General features: G+C 39.4%; 2 protein-coding genes across 2 annotated transcripts in view; both read right to left on the minus strand.

Annotated features, from left to right (window-relative positions):
• Nucleotides 1–1,537: 1,537 nt before the first annotated feature.
• LOC120526196 (peptidase inhibitor 16-like) lies at nt 1,538–15,051 on the minus strand. Its single transcript, XM_039749233.1, has 6 exons — nt 14,914–15,051; nt 14,163–14,266; nt 4,810–5,028; nt 4,445–4,554; nt 4,192–4,280; nt 1,538–2,389 (listed from the first exon to the last, which is right to left on the minus strand). The coding sequence occupies exons 2-6, from the start codon at nt 14,172–14,174 to the stop codon at nt 1,965–1,967; spliced, it is 855 nt and encodes a 284-aa protein (XP_039605167.1). The 5' UTR covers nt 14,175–14,266; nt 14,914–15,051; the 3' UTR covers nt 1,538–1,964.
• A 5,492-nt stretch (nt 15,052–20,543) lies between these two features.
• Nucleotides 20,544–22,246, minus strand: part of c3h6orf89 (chromosome 3 C6orf89 homolog) — a 32,204-nt gene continuing 30,501 nt past the window's right edge. The window contains exon 8 of the mRNA XM_039749232.1: nt 20,544–20,794. Coding sequence (XP_039605166.1) covers nt 20,712–20,794 — 83 coding nt within the window. The 3' untranslated portion in view covers nt 20,544–20,711. The remainder of the gene's footprint in view (nt 20,795–22,246) is intronic.

Raw genomic sequence — 22,246 nt, forward strand, 5'->3', positions numbered from 1 at the left:
CATTCAGTAGTAGCACTGCCTACAGCTAAGACAAATGTTCTGCAATTATCACTACTCATAAGCCTAAAGCGGGCAGCACGGTTTCACAGTGGTAGCGTTGCTGCCTCGCAGTAAGGAGACCCCAGTTTGCTTCCCGGGTCCTCTCTGCGTGGAGTTTGCATGTTCTCCCAGTGTCTGCGTGGATTTCCTCCGGGTGCTCCAGTCTCCTCCCACAGTCCAAAGACATGCAGGCTAGGTGCATTGGTGATCTTGATTTGTCCCTAGTGTGTACTTTGTGTGTTTGCCCTGTCGTGGGCTGGCACCCTGCCCGAGGTTTATTCCTGCCTTGCGCCCTGTGTTGGCTGGGATTGGCTCCAGCAGACCCCTGTGACCCTGTGTTAGGATATAGCGGGTTGGACAATGACTGACTGACTGACATAAGCCTAAAGTAAATGTTAAAATAATGACACTACAAAAGAAAACAGAAATATTTAAATAAAAGAATATTAATGTCATTCTCACTGTAAAAAAAAAAAACAACACATTTTATAAGCTTACATTAAATGCCTGCAATGTTTGATTCACATAATAGCTTGAAGTACAGGAATTGGCACACACACAAAAAAAACCCTAAACATCTTGCCTGAAGAGGGTGACAGATTCCACTTTTGAGTTAATAATGTTTGAAGCATCCATTAATCCATCCTCTAAACCCACTTATCCAAAGCAGGGTTGCAAGGCAGCTGCAACTTATCCCAGTAAACAACATGCGCAAGGCAAGAACAATCTCTGATGGGGTGCCAACCCATTGCAGGTTGAATACACACAATTTTACAAAAGAATGTCTTCTAAAGAAAATGACATTTGTAAAACACTCAAGTCCTAGTAATTTCATGATGTTTGACACGTTTAACCTAAAATTCTCAATCCTGCTGCATAATCCAATTCACAGGACCCACCAACACAGGGACAATTAGGAATTGCCAATAAACCTAAAAAGCACCACTCTAGGTTGTGTATGGAAGGCATCTGGAATACCTGGGGATGAACATACACAGATATAAGGTGAATATGAAAATTCAATGCAAATAACAAGCAGGGCCAAGATTCAAACCCAAGAAGTTGAATTTATGAGGTGCCAGCTCTACCAACAGTGCCATCCAATTGAAATATTTTGTTTACTAAATAAAACTTTTTCTGATATTCATTCATCCATTTTATGAATTACTTTTCCACGGAAGCAAAGTCTATTATAGTAGCAACATTAGCAGGACAGTGCACAAAATCTAACTTACACCAGGCCAGTTTAATGCTGTCAGTTTACCTATCAATATGTCTTTGGATGAATGAAGGAAACCAGACTTCCAGGATTAGTTACTCAAACCATGAGGAGAATTTTCAAAATCCTTACAGAAGGAACTTAGTCTTGCAATCTAGCTAAACTCGTAAGTGTAGTGAAACAGCAGTACTACTCGCTGTGCCGCCATATTAACCCTCACCTATCTGTTGGTATCTGTTATATCTTAAGATTCATAGTAAAAATGGAGCATTGACTGAATGAGATTATCTGATTTTTTTATTACATTTTAACATTATATTTACTTGTGTCCCATTGTGACAAATACCACTATACAAAAATTTAGATCACTGATAAATACTCTATGTTTTACAAAGATGCAGGCACTCTGTGAGGGCCATTTAAGGCTAAGCAAGCCGCTGTGATGGCCAAATGATTTCCACCAGGATTTCACAACTTCTTAGTAAGCCAGATTCTGGAGACATTTACATACTAGTTAGTCAGTCAGTGAGCTACTGACTCTTCGTCTAAAACATTAGTTCCTCTGCCAGCTTTGGACTGGCTCTTAACAATCCATTCATCCTCATTCCACAGTTTGAAAGTCACATATGTCACAAGGAGGATAGCTGTCTTCTCTGTTCTCTGCCACACCCAAAGGAGTTCATTGGCAGGCGATAGGGGTTCACATTTAATGCATCATTAGGACAAAAAGTTGGATGAGTATCACTAAACAACATGGAACACTCATAGCTGCGCAATCTTTTTGGACTGTCAGCTGTTCCTTATCTAGATTGGTGAGGTTGTTGTTCACATTAGTGAACATTTGATCGAACGATGGCATGTTGGTGTCCGTACTTGTGTATGTGGGCTCCATGGACACTGTAATGGGACTGACTGTGTTCTTTGAGTCTGTGGGCTCCTCAGGCAGTTCAGTGATGCTCTCAAAGTACTGAGAGGTGCTGCTTGAGTCTGTTGAAACTGTGGGCTCCTCATAATATTCAAGGGGCTCCGTGGTGCTTCCTGTGCTGGTTGAATCTTGGTACACTTCAGGGTACTGAGTGGTACTCATAAAGGTTTGGAATGATGTAGTTGGTTCAGAAACACCCGGAATCACTGTGGAGAAGAAGAAAAGTACTTGTTATGTGTTGTAATCAGTTTTTCCATGGCATGTTTGGACATCTAAATTCAATGTAGACCAAAGTATAATCCAAATTATGGAAACTATAATAAGAAATAAACTAGGAAAGTACCTATTTGAAAATAATATAGGAAATAACAGCCAGCGTGAGTTTATGAAAGGAAGACCTTGCTAAACCAGGCTTTTAGATGTTTTGAACGGCACCTGTAATAGTTGACAAAAGCATCTGCTACTTTGACTTTCAAAATGCCTTTGATACAGTCCCACACCAAAGGTCAATTAGGAAACTAGAAGCTATAAGTATCAGAATTAACCTACAAAACTAGATCTGAAGCCAGTTAACCAGTGGAAGACAAAGAGTACAAGAGAAAACTCCATGTGGAGTGAGGTCATCAGTGGAGTCCCTCAGGGGACTGTCCTTACACTGTTACTTTTTCTGATTTACATTCATGACTTTGACTTCAGTACTGTTAGCAAATAATACTAAAATTGGAGGAATGGCAGATGGTGAGGGGGCAGCAAAAACAATCCAAAAAGTTCCAGACAAGCTTCAGAACTGGGAAAACACTTGGAAAATGCAGTTTAACACATACAAGTGCTTCACATGGACAAAGGAACAACAGTTATAAATACAAGATGGAAGACACTGTCCCACTGGAAACAGCTTCTGAAAATGATTTAGGTGTTTATGTTATCAAAACATTTTCATCATCTAAGCAATTCTCAGAAGCTTTTGAAAAGGCAAATAAAATGTTAGGCTATATCATAAAAACTGTTTAATATAAACTAAGGAACATTATGCTCATAGACTACACATAAAGCACATGTGGAATACTGAGTGCAGTTCTGGTCAACATGGCACAAGGAAGACCAGCAACCAGGTGCATTAAAGGACTAAAGGAAATGTGACAAATTCAGAGAATTAAATCTGCTTAGTCTCAAGTGGAGGAGACTGTGTGGGGACCTAATTAAGTTATTCAAAATTCTAAAAGAAATTGGTAAAATAGATCCAGCAAAATTCTATCAGCTTAACAGTAAATCATACTCTAAGACACCAGTGGAAATTAAGGGGTGAGGTGTGTCTAGGATTTAAGCCAGGAAGCACTTCTTTACTCAGAAAGTAGTTGAAATCTGAAAAAAACTATTGAGATATGTAGTTGAAGCAGAAACCTTGACAACCGTTAAGAAGGATCTGGATTAAATATTGGGACAGCTTAGCTATTAACTAAAAAATGGGCTTGATGGACTGAATTGCCTCCTTTGATTTATCAAATTTGTTACATTCATGTATTTCACTTAGTGTATTCTCATATTTGGATGGGCTTCCTCACATAATTCAGTCGATGCACTGTCAAATACACAGACTTGAATGTGTGAGAAATCGTGCATGTACTGTAAGAGCATTATGATGGACAGGTACACTATCCTGTGAGAGTTCATGCTTTGTGCCCTTTGGTGAACATGGAACTGGATAAGGGATTGAAAACAACAGATACTACCCATCTAGGAAGAAGCTCAGCACATTATATCAGCTGTGCTCACATTTTAGCAGCTGCCATTCTGACATCTTCTTGGCTTTGAGCAACCTCTAAAATAAGACTTGCTGACAAACTGCATTACATTTCATTTTTACAACTCGGGTACCCTCCCATTAACCCTGACAAGTTAATCCAGTTTAAAAAAAAAACTGAGCCCACCCACAACCTTAAATGCAAACAGGATTGCAGTTTACTTCTGGTCTCTTTTCTGACCAAACCAAGCATCAGCTTCCACTCACCACACAGTGCATCCTGACAAGTTTGGCCTGCCGGACAGGCAGAACAGGAAGAGCCAGGGATGTATGGAGATTCTCCTATATAGTTGCCCCTGAAAAAATTCAGAGATCACATTGATTGAATGCTAATGATATGCACCTATCAAAGAAGAAGGTGGAATGGGCACTTAACAGAAGCCATGCAGTCAAATTACAGTCTGTATCAAAAATATGAAAAACCTGAAAAAGAAGGGGCCACTGTGAGGTTATTACTTACTGTGGGTAATAGTTGCAGACCAGTATGGAGAGCTTTGGCTTGTTCATGCCAGCAACAGACTCACAGAAGAAAGCCCCACACCCAACCTGCGAGCTCTCAGCCCAGACCACCTGGAACATGTCAAAGACAAAAGTCAGCTAGGTAACAGTAGGTTCCGTCATTTGTCTACCACACCTAAGGGCACAAGGAGAGGCGATTCTATTTTAGTTAATGAAAACTGAAATCCACAAACCAAGCTTGAACACTTAATGGATACACTATAAAAGCAACAGAACCCCATTTTGTCCTCAAGGCATTCTAATCACATTATACTTTTTCTTGTCAAATACAAAAAGATAAGCCATTTGTTATTTTTACCAGCTCACCTGAGTATAGTGTCCACACATTTTGTTAGGCGTGCATTCCATTTTTTCAAAGTTATAGTCCACGTACTCATCAAACCAACTCTTTACCGCTCGAGTCACATTAAGACTCCCACTTGTCATATATAGGTTCTCTCCTAAATATTTAGACTCCTCACTATGTTCCCAGATGCATTTCTTTGCATACTCAGTTGCAATATCCTCCAAGGTGGCATTCCAGCTCTAAGAAGGAAGTACAGCAGTGGTTATTTTATCTCAAGCCACCTATGTAGCAAACTTGCACTTCTGGCACATTATGCTTCAGGAGAAAAAACAAAAGAACAAAAAACAATTTATATCAATGGGTGCTCAATTTACCACATCCTAGTGCCCTGTAAATCAGCTGTAATGGCAGTTGTCTCCAGTTTCAGCATTTTGCAAGTTGTACCGTAGAATGTGGATGTTATTGCATGTCAGCAGATGGCAGTAAAGATTAATGACTTTCAGTGTGTCACTCTGGTCTGTGTATTTTAAGCTTTGTGTTAATAAATACCTGCTCATATTCAGTACATTCAGACAGATTCACTTTTTTCATGTTTTGTTATGTTGCAGCTTTTCTGCTAAAATTATTTAAATTCATTTTTAATACCCCAGAATAACAAAGCAAATACAAACTTTTAGAAATTTTTGCATATTTATTAAGAATACAAAACTGAAATATTCCTTTGACACAATTGTTCAGACCCTTTGCTATGACAATTGAAATATGGCTCAAATGCATCACATTGTATTGATCCTCGTTTCACCTTGTTTGGAGTCCACATATGAACAACTCGATTGTACATGAGTAGGAAAGGCACACACCTGCCTACAGACGGTACACAGTTGAATAAAAACCAAGCCATTAGGTGACAACCAATCAATGGTCAGCCAGAAGTGCATTCGGTTGAAGGAATTGCCTGCAGAACTTAGACATAGGATCATGTTGAGGCTCAGATCTGGGAAAGGCTGCAAACAATTCCTGCAGAACTAAAGGTTTGCAAGAGCACAGTGACCTCCAGAATTCTTCAGGCTTGATTTTGTCTTTAACCATAGGGGTGGGCTGTGTTTGCATGAGAGTTGACAACCAATGAATGGTCAGCTGGAAGTACAATCGGTCAAAGAAATTGCCCGCAGAGCTTAGATAGGATGGCGTTGGGGTACAGATCTGAGAAAGGCTGCAAAAAATTCCTGCAGCATTGAATGTTCTGCAACAGCACAGTGGCCTACATACTTCTTAAATGGAAGATGCTGAGAATAACCACAACACTTTCTAGAGCTGGCCACCCAGCCAACCTTAGCAATCAAGGGAGAAAAGCTTTGTTAAGAGATGTGACCAAAATCCTCAGGTCACTCTGGCTAAGTTCTAGAGAAAGGAATCTGTATGAAGGTGGAAACTTCCAGAAGAATAGCCACCACTGCAAAACTCCACCGATTTAGGCTTTATGACAGAGTGGCCATATAGCATCCTCTCCTCAGAAAAGAAAAGAAAAAAAAAATTACAGAAGCCCACTTTTAGAAAAATATGCCTAAATGACTCTCAGACTTTTAAGCAAGATTCTCTGGTCTGATGAAACCAAGCTTAGTGTCATGCCCGGAGGAATACAGGCACTATTCACTACCTGTGTAATACCATTCAGCATTATCTTGCTGAGGGTTTGTTTTTCAGTGGCAGGGATTGGGAGACTAGACAGGGTTGAGGGAAAGCTGAAATGGAGCTAAATACCAATATATCCTTAATGAAATCCAGCTCCAGAGCCTGGACCTCAGATTGGGATGAAGATTCACCTTCCAATGGGCCAATGACCCTAAGTACAAAGTAAAGACAACACATGAGTGGCTTAACGGCAAATCTGAATGTTCTTGAGCAGCACAGCCAACCCAATTGAAAATCTTATTAGAGACTGTAAAACACCCTTTCATCAACAGCGTCCATCCATCCTGGCAGAACGGGAGAGGATCTGCAAAGAGGATGGCAGAAAAATCCCCAAATCCAGGTGTGCCAAGCTTATTGTATCAGACTCCAGGGTGTAGTTGCTGCAGGCTTTGCTTCAGTGAAGTTAAGGGTGAATACTTGTGTCAGATTTCCGTTTTTTTTTATATTTTTAATGAATATGGAAAAGTTTATAAAGTTCTGTTTTCACTTTGTCATCAGGTGTTAGCTGATAAGGCAAAAAATGAATTTATATTATCTTAGCACAAGGCTGCAGCAGAGCAAAATGTCAAAAAATTGAAGGGGTCTGAGTACTTTCTGAAGGCGCTGTATATTTTGATTTCTGGTTATTACTCTGTTACAGTACTCTCTTCTTTGTTAGACATTGCTTTCCTTTGTTTTCATTCTTGTGCAGTATGACAAATAATTTTTTTGGCTGTGCTGTGAGAAAGGCTGGAAACCCCCCCTTTTTTAACAAAAACTTCTAGAGAAGGGCAAAAACTCCAAGTCAGATACTAATTGGTTTACTGTTATCCAAAGAATATTATTCTAAATTACAAAAAGTGTTACCACATCTTAGCAGGTTGTGACCCCTTAATCACTGGACCCTGGAGACACTGGAGCACCAAAGCTGCTGACCTGCTCCATTGTGGGACTTTTAAATTGAGGCTGTCTGTAACCATCTGCTTCCAAACATCTACACACTCCTACAATTCCTGGAAAAGCCAACATCCAGAGCATCTCAGTCGACTGGTTATCTCTGTAAGCTTTTATCTTGGGTCTCCTGACAGAGCCTGTCTGTGGATTTGTATAATAGAAAGACTATTTAAAACAAGCCAAGTATAAATGTATTATTGGTGTAGTGATTTGTGTTGTTGATGTGGTTTATTTGTCACCATTATGCAGGACATCCTTTCCATTGTGTGAATCCCAGCATTGAGCTTGATCTACCCAAGAAGCTAAAGCTTCCCTCAGCAGTGCACCTCACATAACCCTAATCAGGCATGGAAAGTCCAACTTGAGTCCGTTGTTACAGCTCATACAGTACTGTATATGGCATCATAGTTCCAGGTAGTTAACAGTTTACTGCCTTCAGGTTCTTATAATCTGCATTTTATTTTCTGCAGTCCAATCTTGCTGGCCTAACAATCATACTTTGCAAAAGTATTCCGTTTTTTGACCAATTCTCCAGTATTACTTAATGACAAATGCTACCCTGAATCAGGAGCCTGTTATATTTTTATTTCAAAGCACATAAACTCAAAATTCTCTTTTTTAATATGATTGTTTTATTTTAAGGCCATTCCAGATTACATTACTTTTCCAGTGATTACCAATTGTAGAAATTATTTACATAACCTTAGTGAGTGTGGCCCCATAGCAGTCTGTCATGTAGTATGACATACCCTGCGACTCAAAAAGACTGGATTTTGTCTTTAGTTATAGAGGTGCGGCTGTGTGTGCATGATAGCTGATATCCAATAAATGGTCAACCAGAAGTACAATGCATTTAATGCAGTGACCAACATAATGAGATGGGTGTTTTGGACCTTGCAAACAGAAGATGGGGTTGTATGTCTGACACTGCGCGTTTTACAACACACAACAGAATGGAATAAAAAGGGATAAGATTGCGGCTGAGCCCACCATACCTGTAAACTCTTCACAGAGAACCCAGCTCTTTGAGGCAGCATGCTGTAACGATTCCCCATTTTTCCTTTGGGTAAGGAAAGCACCAAGCAGCATGTTGCTGGCATTGGTCTGTACCTATATGGTGAGCTGATAATCTGGGTTAAGACAGAATAGATGGAGATTATAGGACTGACTTGAGCTGGTCAACTGCATCCCAACATCTAGTGGACCATTCTCGCAGAGTGTCTTTCTTCCTCAGATGATTCAAAGGTGCAGCAATGTCAGCCAAGCCTAGTATGAACTGATGAAACCAGTCCACAAGACCCTGGAATCTCAAGAGAATCTTAAGGTCTGAGGGACTGGGGTGTTCTCAAATAGCAGTGCTTTACTCTGGATTGACTTCCACTCCTTGTTCCAATATCATATGCCTTAAGAAGGTAATCTGGAGTGGAATGAAGTGACACTTTTTTAAGTCCAGCATCTGCTGAGCATGCTGCATCCTTTGGAAGAGGAAGCCCTCACAACTTTGACAAGTGAAAATGAAACTTTTTCATTTCAAGGCATATTTCATGTCACACATGGTGTCTAGTGATGAGCAAATCCCACTGAACTTGCTTTGAGTTCGGTAAAAATGTGAACTTGTTGTGTAACTTCAGTGAACTCAGCAAAAATGTAAGTGTTCCTGAATTAAGTCATTAATGTGGCCAAAAATGTGACCTACGCTGTTAGGCAAGTGTGCTAACTGCTGCACCACCACTTCTCACTAAAATAAAATTATACTCCATCTCCACAATACTATGAGTCCTGAACTCCTATCACTTTGACTCCCACACAGCCACATACATAGATTACATAGCAAGGAGCATAAAGTGCTTAATTTGGCAGTGAAGACACAATGTACAGTTAATCTATCCAGAACAACAATTTATTTTCATAATAGTCTCATTACAGTTAGCTAGCTAATGTACCCCTCAAATGAAAATACTGATTTTTTTTTAATGCATGTAGGGTTTAAATCCAGCTGGACTATTGATCAGGTAGGAATGGGCAGTGCCATAAAGTGTGGGATGGAATACTCTTACAGTACGCAAGTGTGAAAGTTCTGTGCATGCTTAACACAAATCAGGCAGGTAACACAGATCAGATAGTGACATCAGCACCCAAAACGGGTGCTGGGAGAAAAAAGGTTTGGCTAAATTAGTGCATTTTCAGGGGAAACAAAATGTCAAACAAGGTGAGCAGCAAACCCAGCAAACATTCACCAATCAATACTAGGGGTGTCTCACAAAAAAAATGACTAAATTATAGATAAGAAAAAAAAAAACAAAATAAAATATTTTGTGCTACATTTAATTATTAATGCTCATATATCCATCCATCCATTCTCTAACCCGCTGAATCCGAATATAGGGTCACGGCGGTCTGCTGGAGCCAATCCATAGCCAACACAGGGCACAAGGCAGGAACCAATCCTGGGCAGGGTGCCAACCCACCGCAGGACACACACAAACACACCCACACACCAAGCACACACTAGGGCCAATTTAGAATCGCCAATCCACCTAACCTGCATGTCTTTGGATCGTGGGAGGAAACCGGAGCGCCCGGAGGAAACCCACGCAGACACGGGGAGAACAAGCAAACTCCACGCAGGGAGGACCCGGGAAGCAAACCCGGGTCTCCTAACTGCGAGGCAGCAGCGCTACCACTGCGCCACCGTGCCTCCCTGCTCATATACCATTTTGTTATTTATTCATTGCCACATTTCACAATATGTTTATTTAATTTTGTCCTAAGTATTCCTCCATACTAGCCATCTGCTCCTGTTAGGACTTTACACTCTGCATGTTACTTTTAGGAATCAGTATGCAGTTTGTCCAGGGCCTGATCCTGCAAGGCCTCATGATTACTGAGACTTCCCATATGCAAGCTTTCGAGGCAACACAGGCCCCTTCTTCAGGCAAGATTTACGAGGCCTGAGTTGCCTTGAAAGCTTGCATATTCTAATCTTTTTAGTTAGCCAATAAAAATGTGTCATTTTGATTGGGACTTCCCAGAAACTCAGTCATATCAGGTCTCAATGGGCCAGAAGAATAAACGCATGGGGACACACTGCTAGAAAAAGCTTACAACTGTATTTGTTGTTCATTCTATGTCCTTTATTCAGTCAACGGGTTTACTGAGGTACCTTTGCCCTGGAGATTCACCATTGTTTTTAAATCACACCCATATTCTAAACTTATGACTTACAAACCAGAGCACACATTAAGATCTCAAGATGTCAGTCTGCTTATGATTCCAAGAATTAATAAAATAACAGTGGGAGGTCGAGCTTTTAGTTACAGGGCCCCTAAGCTGTGGAATGGTCTACCTGCTACTATAAGAGATGCCCCTTCAGTCTCAGCTTTTAAATTCCAGCTGAAGACTCACTACTTCAGTTTAGCATATCCTGACTAGAGCTGCTGATTAGCTGTAGGGACTGCATCTCTGTTGTTAGTTATTAGCACTAAAACATAAGTAACATGATAGTTATAATTTATTACTAACCCTTACCTATTCTGTTTCTCTTCTCGGTACTCAACTGTGGCATTTGGTACCACGGCCCACCTGCCAAGTTGTTTTGCCTGCCTAAGGTAAAGTCATTCCTGATGGAGGATCGCAGGAATCATGGGGTAGAGGGGACCTTTCATCGGATTGGCTGGTCCAGGACTGTTTCAGCTGTGGAATGGCCAAATGGGGGAGGCAGCTTGATGGCTGAGGTCTCCAGGACTCTAAACAAATCCAAATCATATCATGTGATATCATCTACTGTTAAATTCAGCTCCATACTTGTAAATTGTTTATTTTTATACTGTATTGAGGATTTGTTCTGCTCTGTGTATTGTATTGACCCCCTTCTTTTTGACACCCAACCAACCTGGAAAGGGGTCGCTTTTTGAACTGCCTTTCCCAAGGTTTCTTCCATTTTTTCCCTACAAGGGTTTTTTTGGGAGTTTTTCTTTGTCTTCTTAGAGAGTCAAGGCTGGGGATCTGTCAAGAGGCAGGGCCTGTTAAAGCCCATGTTTGATTTTGGGTTATACAAAAATAAATTGTATTGTATATTCACTATGGAAAGGGAAAAGGCGAGGTCTATCTGCTGTAGAGTGTTGTTGTTAATGGGTATACAGCAAACACTTACCATTTTTACTACACTCTCTCCTTTTATTTGACTTTCCATCCACTTGTTCTGGTGTGAATCACGTGAGCAGCATGCAGTATCAGACAGTCTAGATCACCTTAATGTTTTTGAATGCCAATGTATATACAGTAATCTGATGTAAAAAGGTTTTTCTCTTGTAATAGGTTATGTTTATTTAACACCTGCAATGTGCTCATCAAACATATTTATATATTTAACTAGCTGATTACCCAGTGGCTTCGTTCACTGAGTGCAAGAGAAAAAAATAAAATGTAGTATATAAATTATTAAACAGTAAAACATTAACATGTAAGAAGATACATTGAGCAGTACTGGAGTGCTTTCGGGTAAAGTACATTTTAAAGGCGCTATAACACAACAGGTAAGTAGCACTAACAGCAGCTTAAATGTATTTGGATCACCTCTCGGTAGCAGATCCCTTGTGAAAGGCGATCCTACAAAATTCTGCCCGACAACCTTGCACTACATGCCTGTGATTTAAGAGAAAAATTATTCTGAGAAATGTGGACCCTGCCCTTCCGTGCTGAACAGGCAGAAAGTCCAAACAATTCCCAAGTCCAAAACTTAACATGAAGAGGTCAGTACATCTTCTTAGATGTAAACACTCCATCGTCCTAAAAGAATTCATCACAAAAGCAACCTTGAATGTTGTGGGGTTTTAGTGACCTGAACTCACCTTAAGGGACAGTAAGTAGTCATGCAGCGCAATTTACAAAGAGAGTTTTGCTTTGATTGCACCAATCACACTCATTCACAAAGATTTACAGCCTCCCAGGAGCCGAGGGGGACTCGGAGTGTCACAAACAGTGCAAGACGGCGTCCGAAACTGCGCAGCTCTCAACCCGATGGAGCAGCCCGACATTCTGCACCTCCCAGCGTCCACTTTGTTCTCACGAACCCTCGCCGCGGAAGGCGGTGTCGACTTCACATTGTTAACAGCTCAGACCAATTAAAAAGTAGAAAAGACACAAAGCTTTTTTCCTCATCTCTTCTACTATCAAGTACTGCCAATTCAAAAAAAGTTATAATGTGTCAGTTTCCGCGACAGTCATGTGGACGAATAAATAAAACTTCTCTGTCAGAACACGCCTGGCGGCGGAAGGCTCAGCACTGGAGTCCAGAGAGGAGGGCTGGGAGAGGGCGACGCGGGGCGCACTTCTATGGGATAGATTGGCATGTTTGTGTTTACTTCTTTTCAATATTAGTAAAATAACTCTCACAAAAATAATAACAATTTGTAAAGACGATATAAAAATGGCGTCCATTAACGAAGTGATTAGTTTCTGTATTATAATATGTTCTGTGGTCATACGCAATTTCCGTTTTGCGTGGTCGTACGTAATTTCTGTTTCAAACGCAAAAAGAATTTTATATATATAGATAGGGGTCTTTTTAGAAGGCTTTTCAGCTGTAGACAGTTTAATATAATCATAAGCTCACTGTCTGTTGGACCAGGTTAATGAGAGCACCTCTGATCTATGCAGTTCAAAATCCCCACTCCTGCTTTGAGCATCACCTTCATGAGACATTTCATTGGTTTAGAAATGTGACACTCAGTGAGCCATTTAATGGTTCCCAACCACTTTAAAGCAAAATTCATTCATGTTTATCTCCGGCTGTACATATGTCTATCTCTGCAAGACTGCATTATTCCATTAGTAACCCTGTGAGGCTGATTTGAAGTTTTCTGCCTGATGTTATCATTTCAAAAGTTTGCATTTTACTGATGGGATCTGATCACATGTCATACATTCTTATAGAAAAAACGTAAGTCTGATTGTTTAAGTTCTCAGTATATTGCACCAGTTTCTTATTGACTGCTCCTGTAAAATCTCACAGTGTACTGCATATGAATCTGACAGACTTCAAAAACATTTATGCATAATGGGGATGTGCCAGTGGATCAATTAACTTTATTAACACCAAAATTACCTTGTCCCAATTCTGTACACCTTTTGTGCTCATTAGCCTTACTAGGAGCCCAATTTGTTTCTCACTATATTCTGTACATTTTCTGTTAGAGTAGGTTGCTGGTTTGAAAGCATGATATTCGTTGCATTTCTGTACTGCCAAACCTCATAATCTTACCGTAAGTGTAAAGATTCAGTATAATGTAATGGTTTCCTATGACCTACAGTATTCTTCATCATAATAATGCTTAAACGTATCAGTTGTTTTTACCTGCAATTAACCTAAAACAAAAAAGATACATTCCTTTCATCACTGGAAATTACCCATGAGCATCTGTCGGAGTATTTGCCTGATCCATCTAAGCAAATGCTATGCCATTTTGTCATGTAAGAATCTGTGGGCATGATTTAATGATTTATAAAAAATGTCACATGAACAGAACCAGGTTCCCAATTATTAGTCTGTCTAGTTTTTTCCTGTTTCTACTGCCACACAAGTATAAAAACAGTCCTTAGTCAAGAAAGCACAGTTAAATCAGTTATATTATCACAATCACATAATTATGAAAGACAAGATCACCAGAAGTATAAATGTGATGCTGCGATTTACCAAAACCCAAACCTCCTCATATTCTTCCAGACCCCTTTCCCACAGTGGTCTTACCATAGCCAGCATGTTGGTAGCTCTGGGGCTGACTGCACCTCGTAACTTGTTGTGTAGGAAAAGAACTCCATTCTTTTCTTCTTCTGAGAGACATCCAGAATGTCCTACAGAGAGTAAAAAGAATAAAAGTTGAAAGTACATCCACTGCATTTTGTCAGCTGCAATCTACTGTAGTGAGAAGCTGTGTGAACTTCAGTTTGCATTATAAGTGAGCAGGGAACACCCAGCTTTGGAAGGGGAGGGAAAGGGGGGCTACAGCTCAGTTTACAGCTTGAAGTGAGAGAAGGGCAGATTTGACAAGAGGCTTCTTTCCAAAATTCAAAGCAACACAACTGCAACAGAGTGTATTCAGATAGCAGACTAGTGGTGGAAAATAGGTAGTCAAGGTGGTTCCATAAATCATAGATGAAATGTAAAGGTATTTCATTTTATTAGTGAACCACTAGTATTTTCACCTGTGACCAGTCCACCTGTTTTTAATCATGCAAAAAATAACAACTGGAGAGAAATTACTGTAGGTCACCCATTCAAACAGTTCTTATAATATTCCACAGCAGTCCTGGGTATTTTTTTTTTTCGTAAACTCTCTTTTCTCAAGTGAGCACCATGCTCACTTCCACTTATGACTATAGGATGGAACTTTCTTTCTGAATACACAGAAAATAACACCTGGAAATATACTCATGAGCTAAAATATGATCACCTGCCTAATATACTGTTGTTTTTCATGCATCACCAAAACAGCTCCTACCTTTCAAGGCATGGACGCTACAAGAGCTCCAAAGATGTTTTGTGGTATCTGACACCAGGAAGTTTGTAGCAGATGTTCTAACTCCTCCGAATTGCGAGGTAGAGCCGCCCCAGATTGTACTTATTGTTCCAAAACGTCCCCGAGATGCTCAGCCAATGAGATCTGGGAAATCTGAAAGCCAGGGCAAAACCTTAGCATTCCCGAACAATTTCTGCAATGTGGCAGAACACATTATCCTGCTCAAAGCTGAATACCATAAGAAGGAGGGGAAAAAAAAGTGCACCTAGTCTAGAATGATGTTTAGGTAGGTGACACGCCTGGCACATCAAATTTATGTCCACATGAATGCCTGGACCCAGGGTTTCCTAGAAGAATATTGCCTAAAGCATCACACTTCCTTTAAGTGGGTTGTCTTATTCCCACAGCACATAGTGGTGCCATCTCTTCCTCAGGTAAACGATGTGCACACTTACCTAGCAGTCCACATTATGCAACATCAGACCAGGCAACATTCTTCTGCAGAGCCAACATTAAATTCTGATGGTTACATGCCCTTTGTTGATGCATTTGATGATGGGCATTCTGATTGGGCTACGCCCCTGCAGTCCCATGCACAGCAGGATTTGATGTATTATGTGTTATTACACATTACTCCTGTAACCATCATTAAAATTATCTGCAAAGAGTGCCAAAGTAGTGAATTTGTAGGGTCTACCAGATCGGATTATCTTTGTTAACCTTGTGTATCAATGAGTCCTGACAGTTCAGTTAGTGGTTTCCCTCTCCTTGGGCAACTGTCAGTTGGCTCTCACCATAGCTGACCATCAGTCTTGACTTTTCAGAAATACTCTGACCAAGTCGCCTGGCCATAATGATTCCATGCTTCTAAAAGTCAATGAGGCCTTTACACCGGCCTATCTCTTCTGCATTCATCACACTGATTACTCAAATGTTAGCTTATTGTGTAATACAGTATATTGTTCACTTTGACATGTGCCTATCTTATGAGATTTTCAATGTTATTTACTTCAAAAAGGAATGGTCATAATGTTTTGGTTCATCAGTGTGTAATGCTGCTAAAACATCAAGCTGAATTATGAACAGAAGTGTGAATCTAGATGCAAAGTTCTATCATTTATATTTTAATATACCCAAATAGATCAGCAATTAGTTGAAGGGCAAGTGGATGTTTCAGATCTTTTTATTAAAAAATAAATAAAAATAATACCAGTTGAGCCAGCCTAGTTTCATCAAAACTCAGCTTTTGCTCCAGTGTCACTCACAGATTAGTCTTATTTACATACCACAATCTCAATCACATTTTTTGTAGCCACTCAACTAGTCCATTTTCTACAAGTGGAATTCTTTTAGATCTTGAAAATGGGCTCATCACCAACTTATCTACAGTCTGCACTTAAAGAACCATGCCACACTCTATCCACTTACCACTCAAGTTATCATACCTGGTCCTCTGCCACTTGTTGATGCCTCCATTTGGACCACCTAAGCAATGGCTAAATGTGTGCCTGCTTAAAATGTTCATCTTTTGCCACTTCTATGGAGGATCAATATGCTTGTTCAACCTACTCCAAACAGCTCCAAACATCATTGCTGGTCTTACCATGGTCTTAAAATCCCTACCTTTAACCATTAAGTCTTTTATCACACAATATTCCTGACACCTTCTTCCAATTGTTCCATCCACACTGCACTCTATGGGTTATCTGGGCATCTTCATTTTCCAGCTTGGGCTACCACTGGTCCCAGATATTTACATTTATTCACTTTTTTCAATAACTCTCTCTGTAGGCTAACATCTGAATACTGATCATCATTAAACCTCATATACAGTGATCCCCGCCTATTGCAGTAGTTACTTTCCAGACCCATCTGCGATAAGTGAAAATCCATGATATAGACAGACCATATAAATAAACATTTATATATAAGGATATGAGTAACATCCATCCATCCATCCATCTTCCAACCCGCTGAATCCTAACTACAGGGTCACGGGGGTCTGCTGGAGCCAATCCCAACCAACACAGGGCGCAAGGCAGGAATCAATCCCAGGCAGGGCGCCAACCCACCGCAGGACACACACACGCTCTTTATTATATAAAAAAAAAAAAAAACCTTGGCAGGGAGACGAGGCTTGATCTTCTCGGAAGACAATTTGACATCCCATGAGAGACATTTTAACGTCAGGCAAGACAAGGCAGTGAGAAAGAAGGACAGCAGCTGTACAGGCTTTTAAATGATCGATGCGCAGAGCGACAAGCAGAACAGGCATCTTGGCAGAAGCAGCACAAAGCCAGTAGCTGATCCATCCACTTCCCCTTAGCGTGCTTTCAGCTCCCTCCTCCCCCCTTCACTACATGAGCGGATAACACACGAAGTGGCAGGAACGTAGCGTGCCTCCAGGGGGGTGGAGTGAAGCGATCGAGACCAGATCATCTTGGAGAGACACTTTGACGACATGCAAGACTAGATGTTACAACTTTAGGAAGCAAAACCCGTGATACGCGTGACCTTTGCATGACACGCCCTACTTATAATTTAAAACAAGTTCACTAACATCTAACCTAGCAGTTGTTGGAATGCTTCTGGCAGACAAAATCCAGGTGCTCCCAGCTTATAAAATAACGACAAGTAGAACAGCTGCAGCAAACTAGATGATCTGAGCGCTTCTCCTTAGCATGTGTTCAGCCCTCACACACCCTGGAATGCTATCGGCAAAGACGCGAAGTGGCAGAAGAACAGCTGCTGTACAGGCTTTTAAGTGATTGACACAAAGCAAGACAAGCACGACACACAGCTATTATAGCTGCAAAGGGGGGACCAACTCCATATTAAGGTCTATGTGCTTGAATGCAATGTCCTTAAAGTCCCTGTTGGTAGCCCAATACTTTTCCCATATATATCCGTATAAGTGTTTAAGCACATTATCTTACCTTATAAAAATGTGAACACAAAAATGTGGTCACTCACTGTACTACAGTCTGTATAAGAAGTTTTTATACACATTATAATTAATTTGGTTTAAAAACAACCTGAGGGAGGTTGATTGCAGAGAGTTGGCAGTAACCAGGATTTTCAAACTTGCTTCTAGGGAGCCAACGTGATTTTCATTTTAATCTTAATTTTCTTTAGCCAATTCTTTTCATTAACTAAACATGCTGTTTAACTAGACAGTATATTCTTATTTTTTGTCTGCATCCAATTCTTTGAATTAAAAAAGATGGATTCAGAATCTTTATAATCATATGAAATAAAAAGCAAAGAATTAAAGTTTCCATTCTAACAAGTATTGTAGCTACAAACATCACACTCTTGTCCAAGAAACAAAACATACAGTACTGGGAAATTCATTAAGTGCATAGTTAAGCCTTTAATAGGAATAAAAGCCAGCAGCATGGTCTCCCATCATAAACAGACCTGCTGATCTTGACTAAGCTGCCCATTTTGAGAATTCATTACCCACACAAGAACAAATTTAGAAATCAACTATTCAACTAAGAAAAAAGATGTTCTTAGGGATAAATATTTTTAATTTATAAACATTATCAAATCAACAGAGTGAAGAAAATATTTTTTATCAAAGTAATATATATTGCATAAACATTATTTGTTTATATATTTTACATCCCATATCCAAATTATTTACAAACCTTCCAAAGCTCTGGCATGTTGAAATTAATATTACTAATATTTTACTAATATTCATTTTCAAGAATCTGAGAGGCACAAAAATGACAAAAATAAAAGAGAGAGAGAGAGAGAGAGCAGGACAGCCATAGGGTTCATGGGGCATTGTGGAAAATGTGATTTGGACAGGAATTACGCATCTCACCATCTTGAAGCAGCAAAATGCAATTCATATACCCACTAAATAAGCTTTACTATTGTTCACTGCACTCTATCTCCAAATAAGCATACTTCAAGGATAGATTTGTTTATGTTTTTTTCCCCAGCAATGATTATGAAATTGACCACAGACATCAACAATGTGCCAGGACTTAGATTATATTCATTCAGGCTGGATTAAAAGTAAACAATAGCAAAGAAAAGAGTTATTCCTTTTAAGATGTCCTCAGCACAGCAGGACTTTCATAAAAACAGATGTGTTTGTGTATGTGCGTGTGTTGGGCGGTGGGTTGATTGGGACATACCAATTTTGTTTTACATATGTAGAAAGCCACTGTCTTCTTAAAACAACAGTGTAACCCTGTGGATTTGCATTACAGTTGTGTACAATACAACACACTACAACCTACTTGGTTGTGATCTGCTAAGACTGGCACTGATTTTATTACTTTGTCAATTCAAGCTGTAAACAATGGATGGCTATGAAAATGCTTCCTGGTCCTGCTGAAACAGCAAAGTATTTTTCCTTTTCTATGCTTCAAATTCACACACAATCAGACAGAGGCTGTTAGCCTGCACATGTCCACCAGTCTCTAAGTCAACAATCTGTCGAAAACAACATAACCCCTTCCATGTGTGCTGGACGAAAATCAGGTCTGGGACCCTCAGAGGAAATATGGCAATTGGATCACTGAAAGATTCTGAACCCACAATGCGAGATCACTGCTACAGATGTGGTGCCACACCCTCCAGATATTACAATGTAGAACAGCTGAAGCAAGTGATCTCAGCAGAAATAACTTCCAACAACAAATGTGGGGTAAGAAGGCCAAATATCACCCCACCCAAAGTGTGATGTAATAATGCAATAGGATTTAATTACTTTAAAAAATGAAAAGAGCCATATGCCATGGTTCAATAAGCCCTAAATCATCTCCTGAGGAACCCAGGCAGCAAATATTCTTACCATTTACAGCTCATCTAGAAATCCTGTTGCAGTACATAGCCTTGCAGTAAAAGGACTAATACCTATGGTTTTCATCTGTTGCTAATATGCCACATCTGCCAAAAACCTTGTAGGCTGGAATTAAATAAAAAACAAAAAATCTGACTGTTATGAAAATCTGCAAAGCTGTCAGATGAATTACACAATACTGAGAACTATTATACTTCATTAATGTCAGCCAAGATGAGAGTGCTCATTATTCGGTATTAGGCATTTGGAACCTGGGCAATCAACATCAGCAAAATATCTGCACAGCAGAAGTCTGTGCTAATATTTACCACTACCTCACAAAAACAAAATAAATAAATAAATAAATAAATAAAACCACCTTGGTAAACCTTAGCTAACATCATATACTGATGCCAGATAAAGTAAACTATGACAAAAATAGTATGAATGACATAAATGGGTATTCTTAAGTATACATTCAGCCAGTTCAAAGTATAAAGTATAATTTATAAACCAAACAATTATGTCCTGCTGAGTATCTTACCATAAGGCATGCCTTGAACATTGAGAAAAACGATCATACAAACAATGTAGCATCTTTGTTGCCTTGTATTTATTGTGCTCCACATTAGCACTCAAGGCAACTGTGGCATAAGTGTAGCCCAACATCTCTTGAACACCTAATTGCTTTAGGTCAAGAAAACAGATGAATACTCAGCTTTTGTACAGTGAAAGAAATCCTATGGCTGTAAAGCCTGATTGATCAGCACCAGGCTATTGTAAACAACAGTGCACAAAGCCAATATTCTACCTTTTATGTAGTAGCTGTATTGAGCGTCAAGCACAGAAAAAGAGATACTGTAAAGTATCAGGAATGTCATATTCAGGATTCACAATTTTAAAGTCTAAAAAAAAAGTCAATTTTCAAAAAACTAGATTGTATTGGAAATGGTCATCCTAGAGTTCTCCATGTCCTTTAGAATCCAGATCCATCACAAACAATGTTCTGCCCTCTGCTGGGAAACAGCTCCATTTGCCATAACCGGGAATCTGCAAATACTGTTGAGAGAAAAACAGAATTATATTTATGAGGCAATAGAGGCTATCAAACAGATATCAAGTTACAAGCAAACTGCGGTTATAACTGCTTACTTGAACCCATGTCTGCCAATTAAGACATCCTGAAACAATAAGACTATTTTATCTGCTATTTTCAATACAAAAATAAAACTTCATACTAACAGAAAATTAAATCATAACATTCTTCAAATATTTAATTTGGGTTAGTACATATGTAAGTCTCTAAGTCTTGTGGCAACATGAAAGGAAGAGACAAAACGATTGGCTCTAAAGTCTTGTAATTCTGTACCGAAAAGATGTTTTTCAAAATTGCATCTTTGTATTTTTTCATTTTAGTTAATTCTGCAATAAGGACTTTGCAGAAGAATGGAAAAAATATACCAAATGTTGTGTTAAAACAGAAAACAGTGATTCAGTATGTTCAGTATGTATAACTGTGTATCAACTCCAGTCGACAGGAGCACTTGATGGATGATTTATACTGAATATAGAATTAACTTGCTGATGTAATTAACAAGAAAGTAAGGAGGCAAGAACCCTTTGCTGAAATTGCACAGCATTTCCAAACACCTGCAGAGTCATTGTTTCCGTCCCAACTGTCAAAAGTTCATCTCTGCTTGAACAACTGCAGAAGAAACAGAAATTGATGCAACGCTCCACAGGATCCATCCTGACCCCCACAATGAATAACTAAAAAGACATTTTGATCAGAACTTGAGAACTAAAAAGTGTTAGATATGTTTTCCTGTGTATAAGCATTTAATGTACCCGACGACAATGTAATTGTATGTAACAATAAGCATTTTAAATCATTTATATACATTCTAATAATATTTAAATTATGAAATATTTAAAGCACAATTACTAGTAGACAGTCTTACTACATACATTAAGGCCTCATTTCACAAGGACTTAAGCCAAACAAAGCTCAAATGATGTACCAATGTGTGAGTGTATGCAATAACCGAATAACCACAGTTTTACTGTGGAGAATGCGGACATACATTTGTAAATATTTTAACTCTAATAACATGTTAATATGCTGATCCAAGCTGTGCCTTACAGGATTTTTTTCCCCAATTCTGACACCTACTTTTTAGGTGCCTTGGACATAAAATTTTAACCTAAACCTATTTAATATTGATTGACCATCTTAACACGTAGTACTGATGATCTAAACTTTTAGAGCAGATGACATTTTAGGATGGTTTTATGAGTTATGAACAAAGCACTTTAAATGCAATGGAAAATCCATCAGTCAGTTGTGGGTCCAAACTGACCCAAAGGGCATGGCAATGTTCAAAATATTTGGAAGCTGTAGCAGCAATATTACATTTGGAAAATGTTTTGCTCCTCTTAAAATTCATATTACTGAACTGAAAATATGCCATTTAGGATGACTGTATATGGCTTGTGAATAAACAAAACCTC

Source organism: Polypterus senegalus, chromosome 3, assembly GCF_016835505.1.
Source record: "Polypterus senegalus isolate Bchr_013 chromosome 3, ASM1683550v1, whole genome shotgun sequence".
Taxonomy (NCBI): domain Eukaryota; kingdom Metazoa; phylum Chordata; class Cladistia; order Polypteriformes; family Polypteridae; genus Polypterus; species Polypterus senegalus.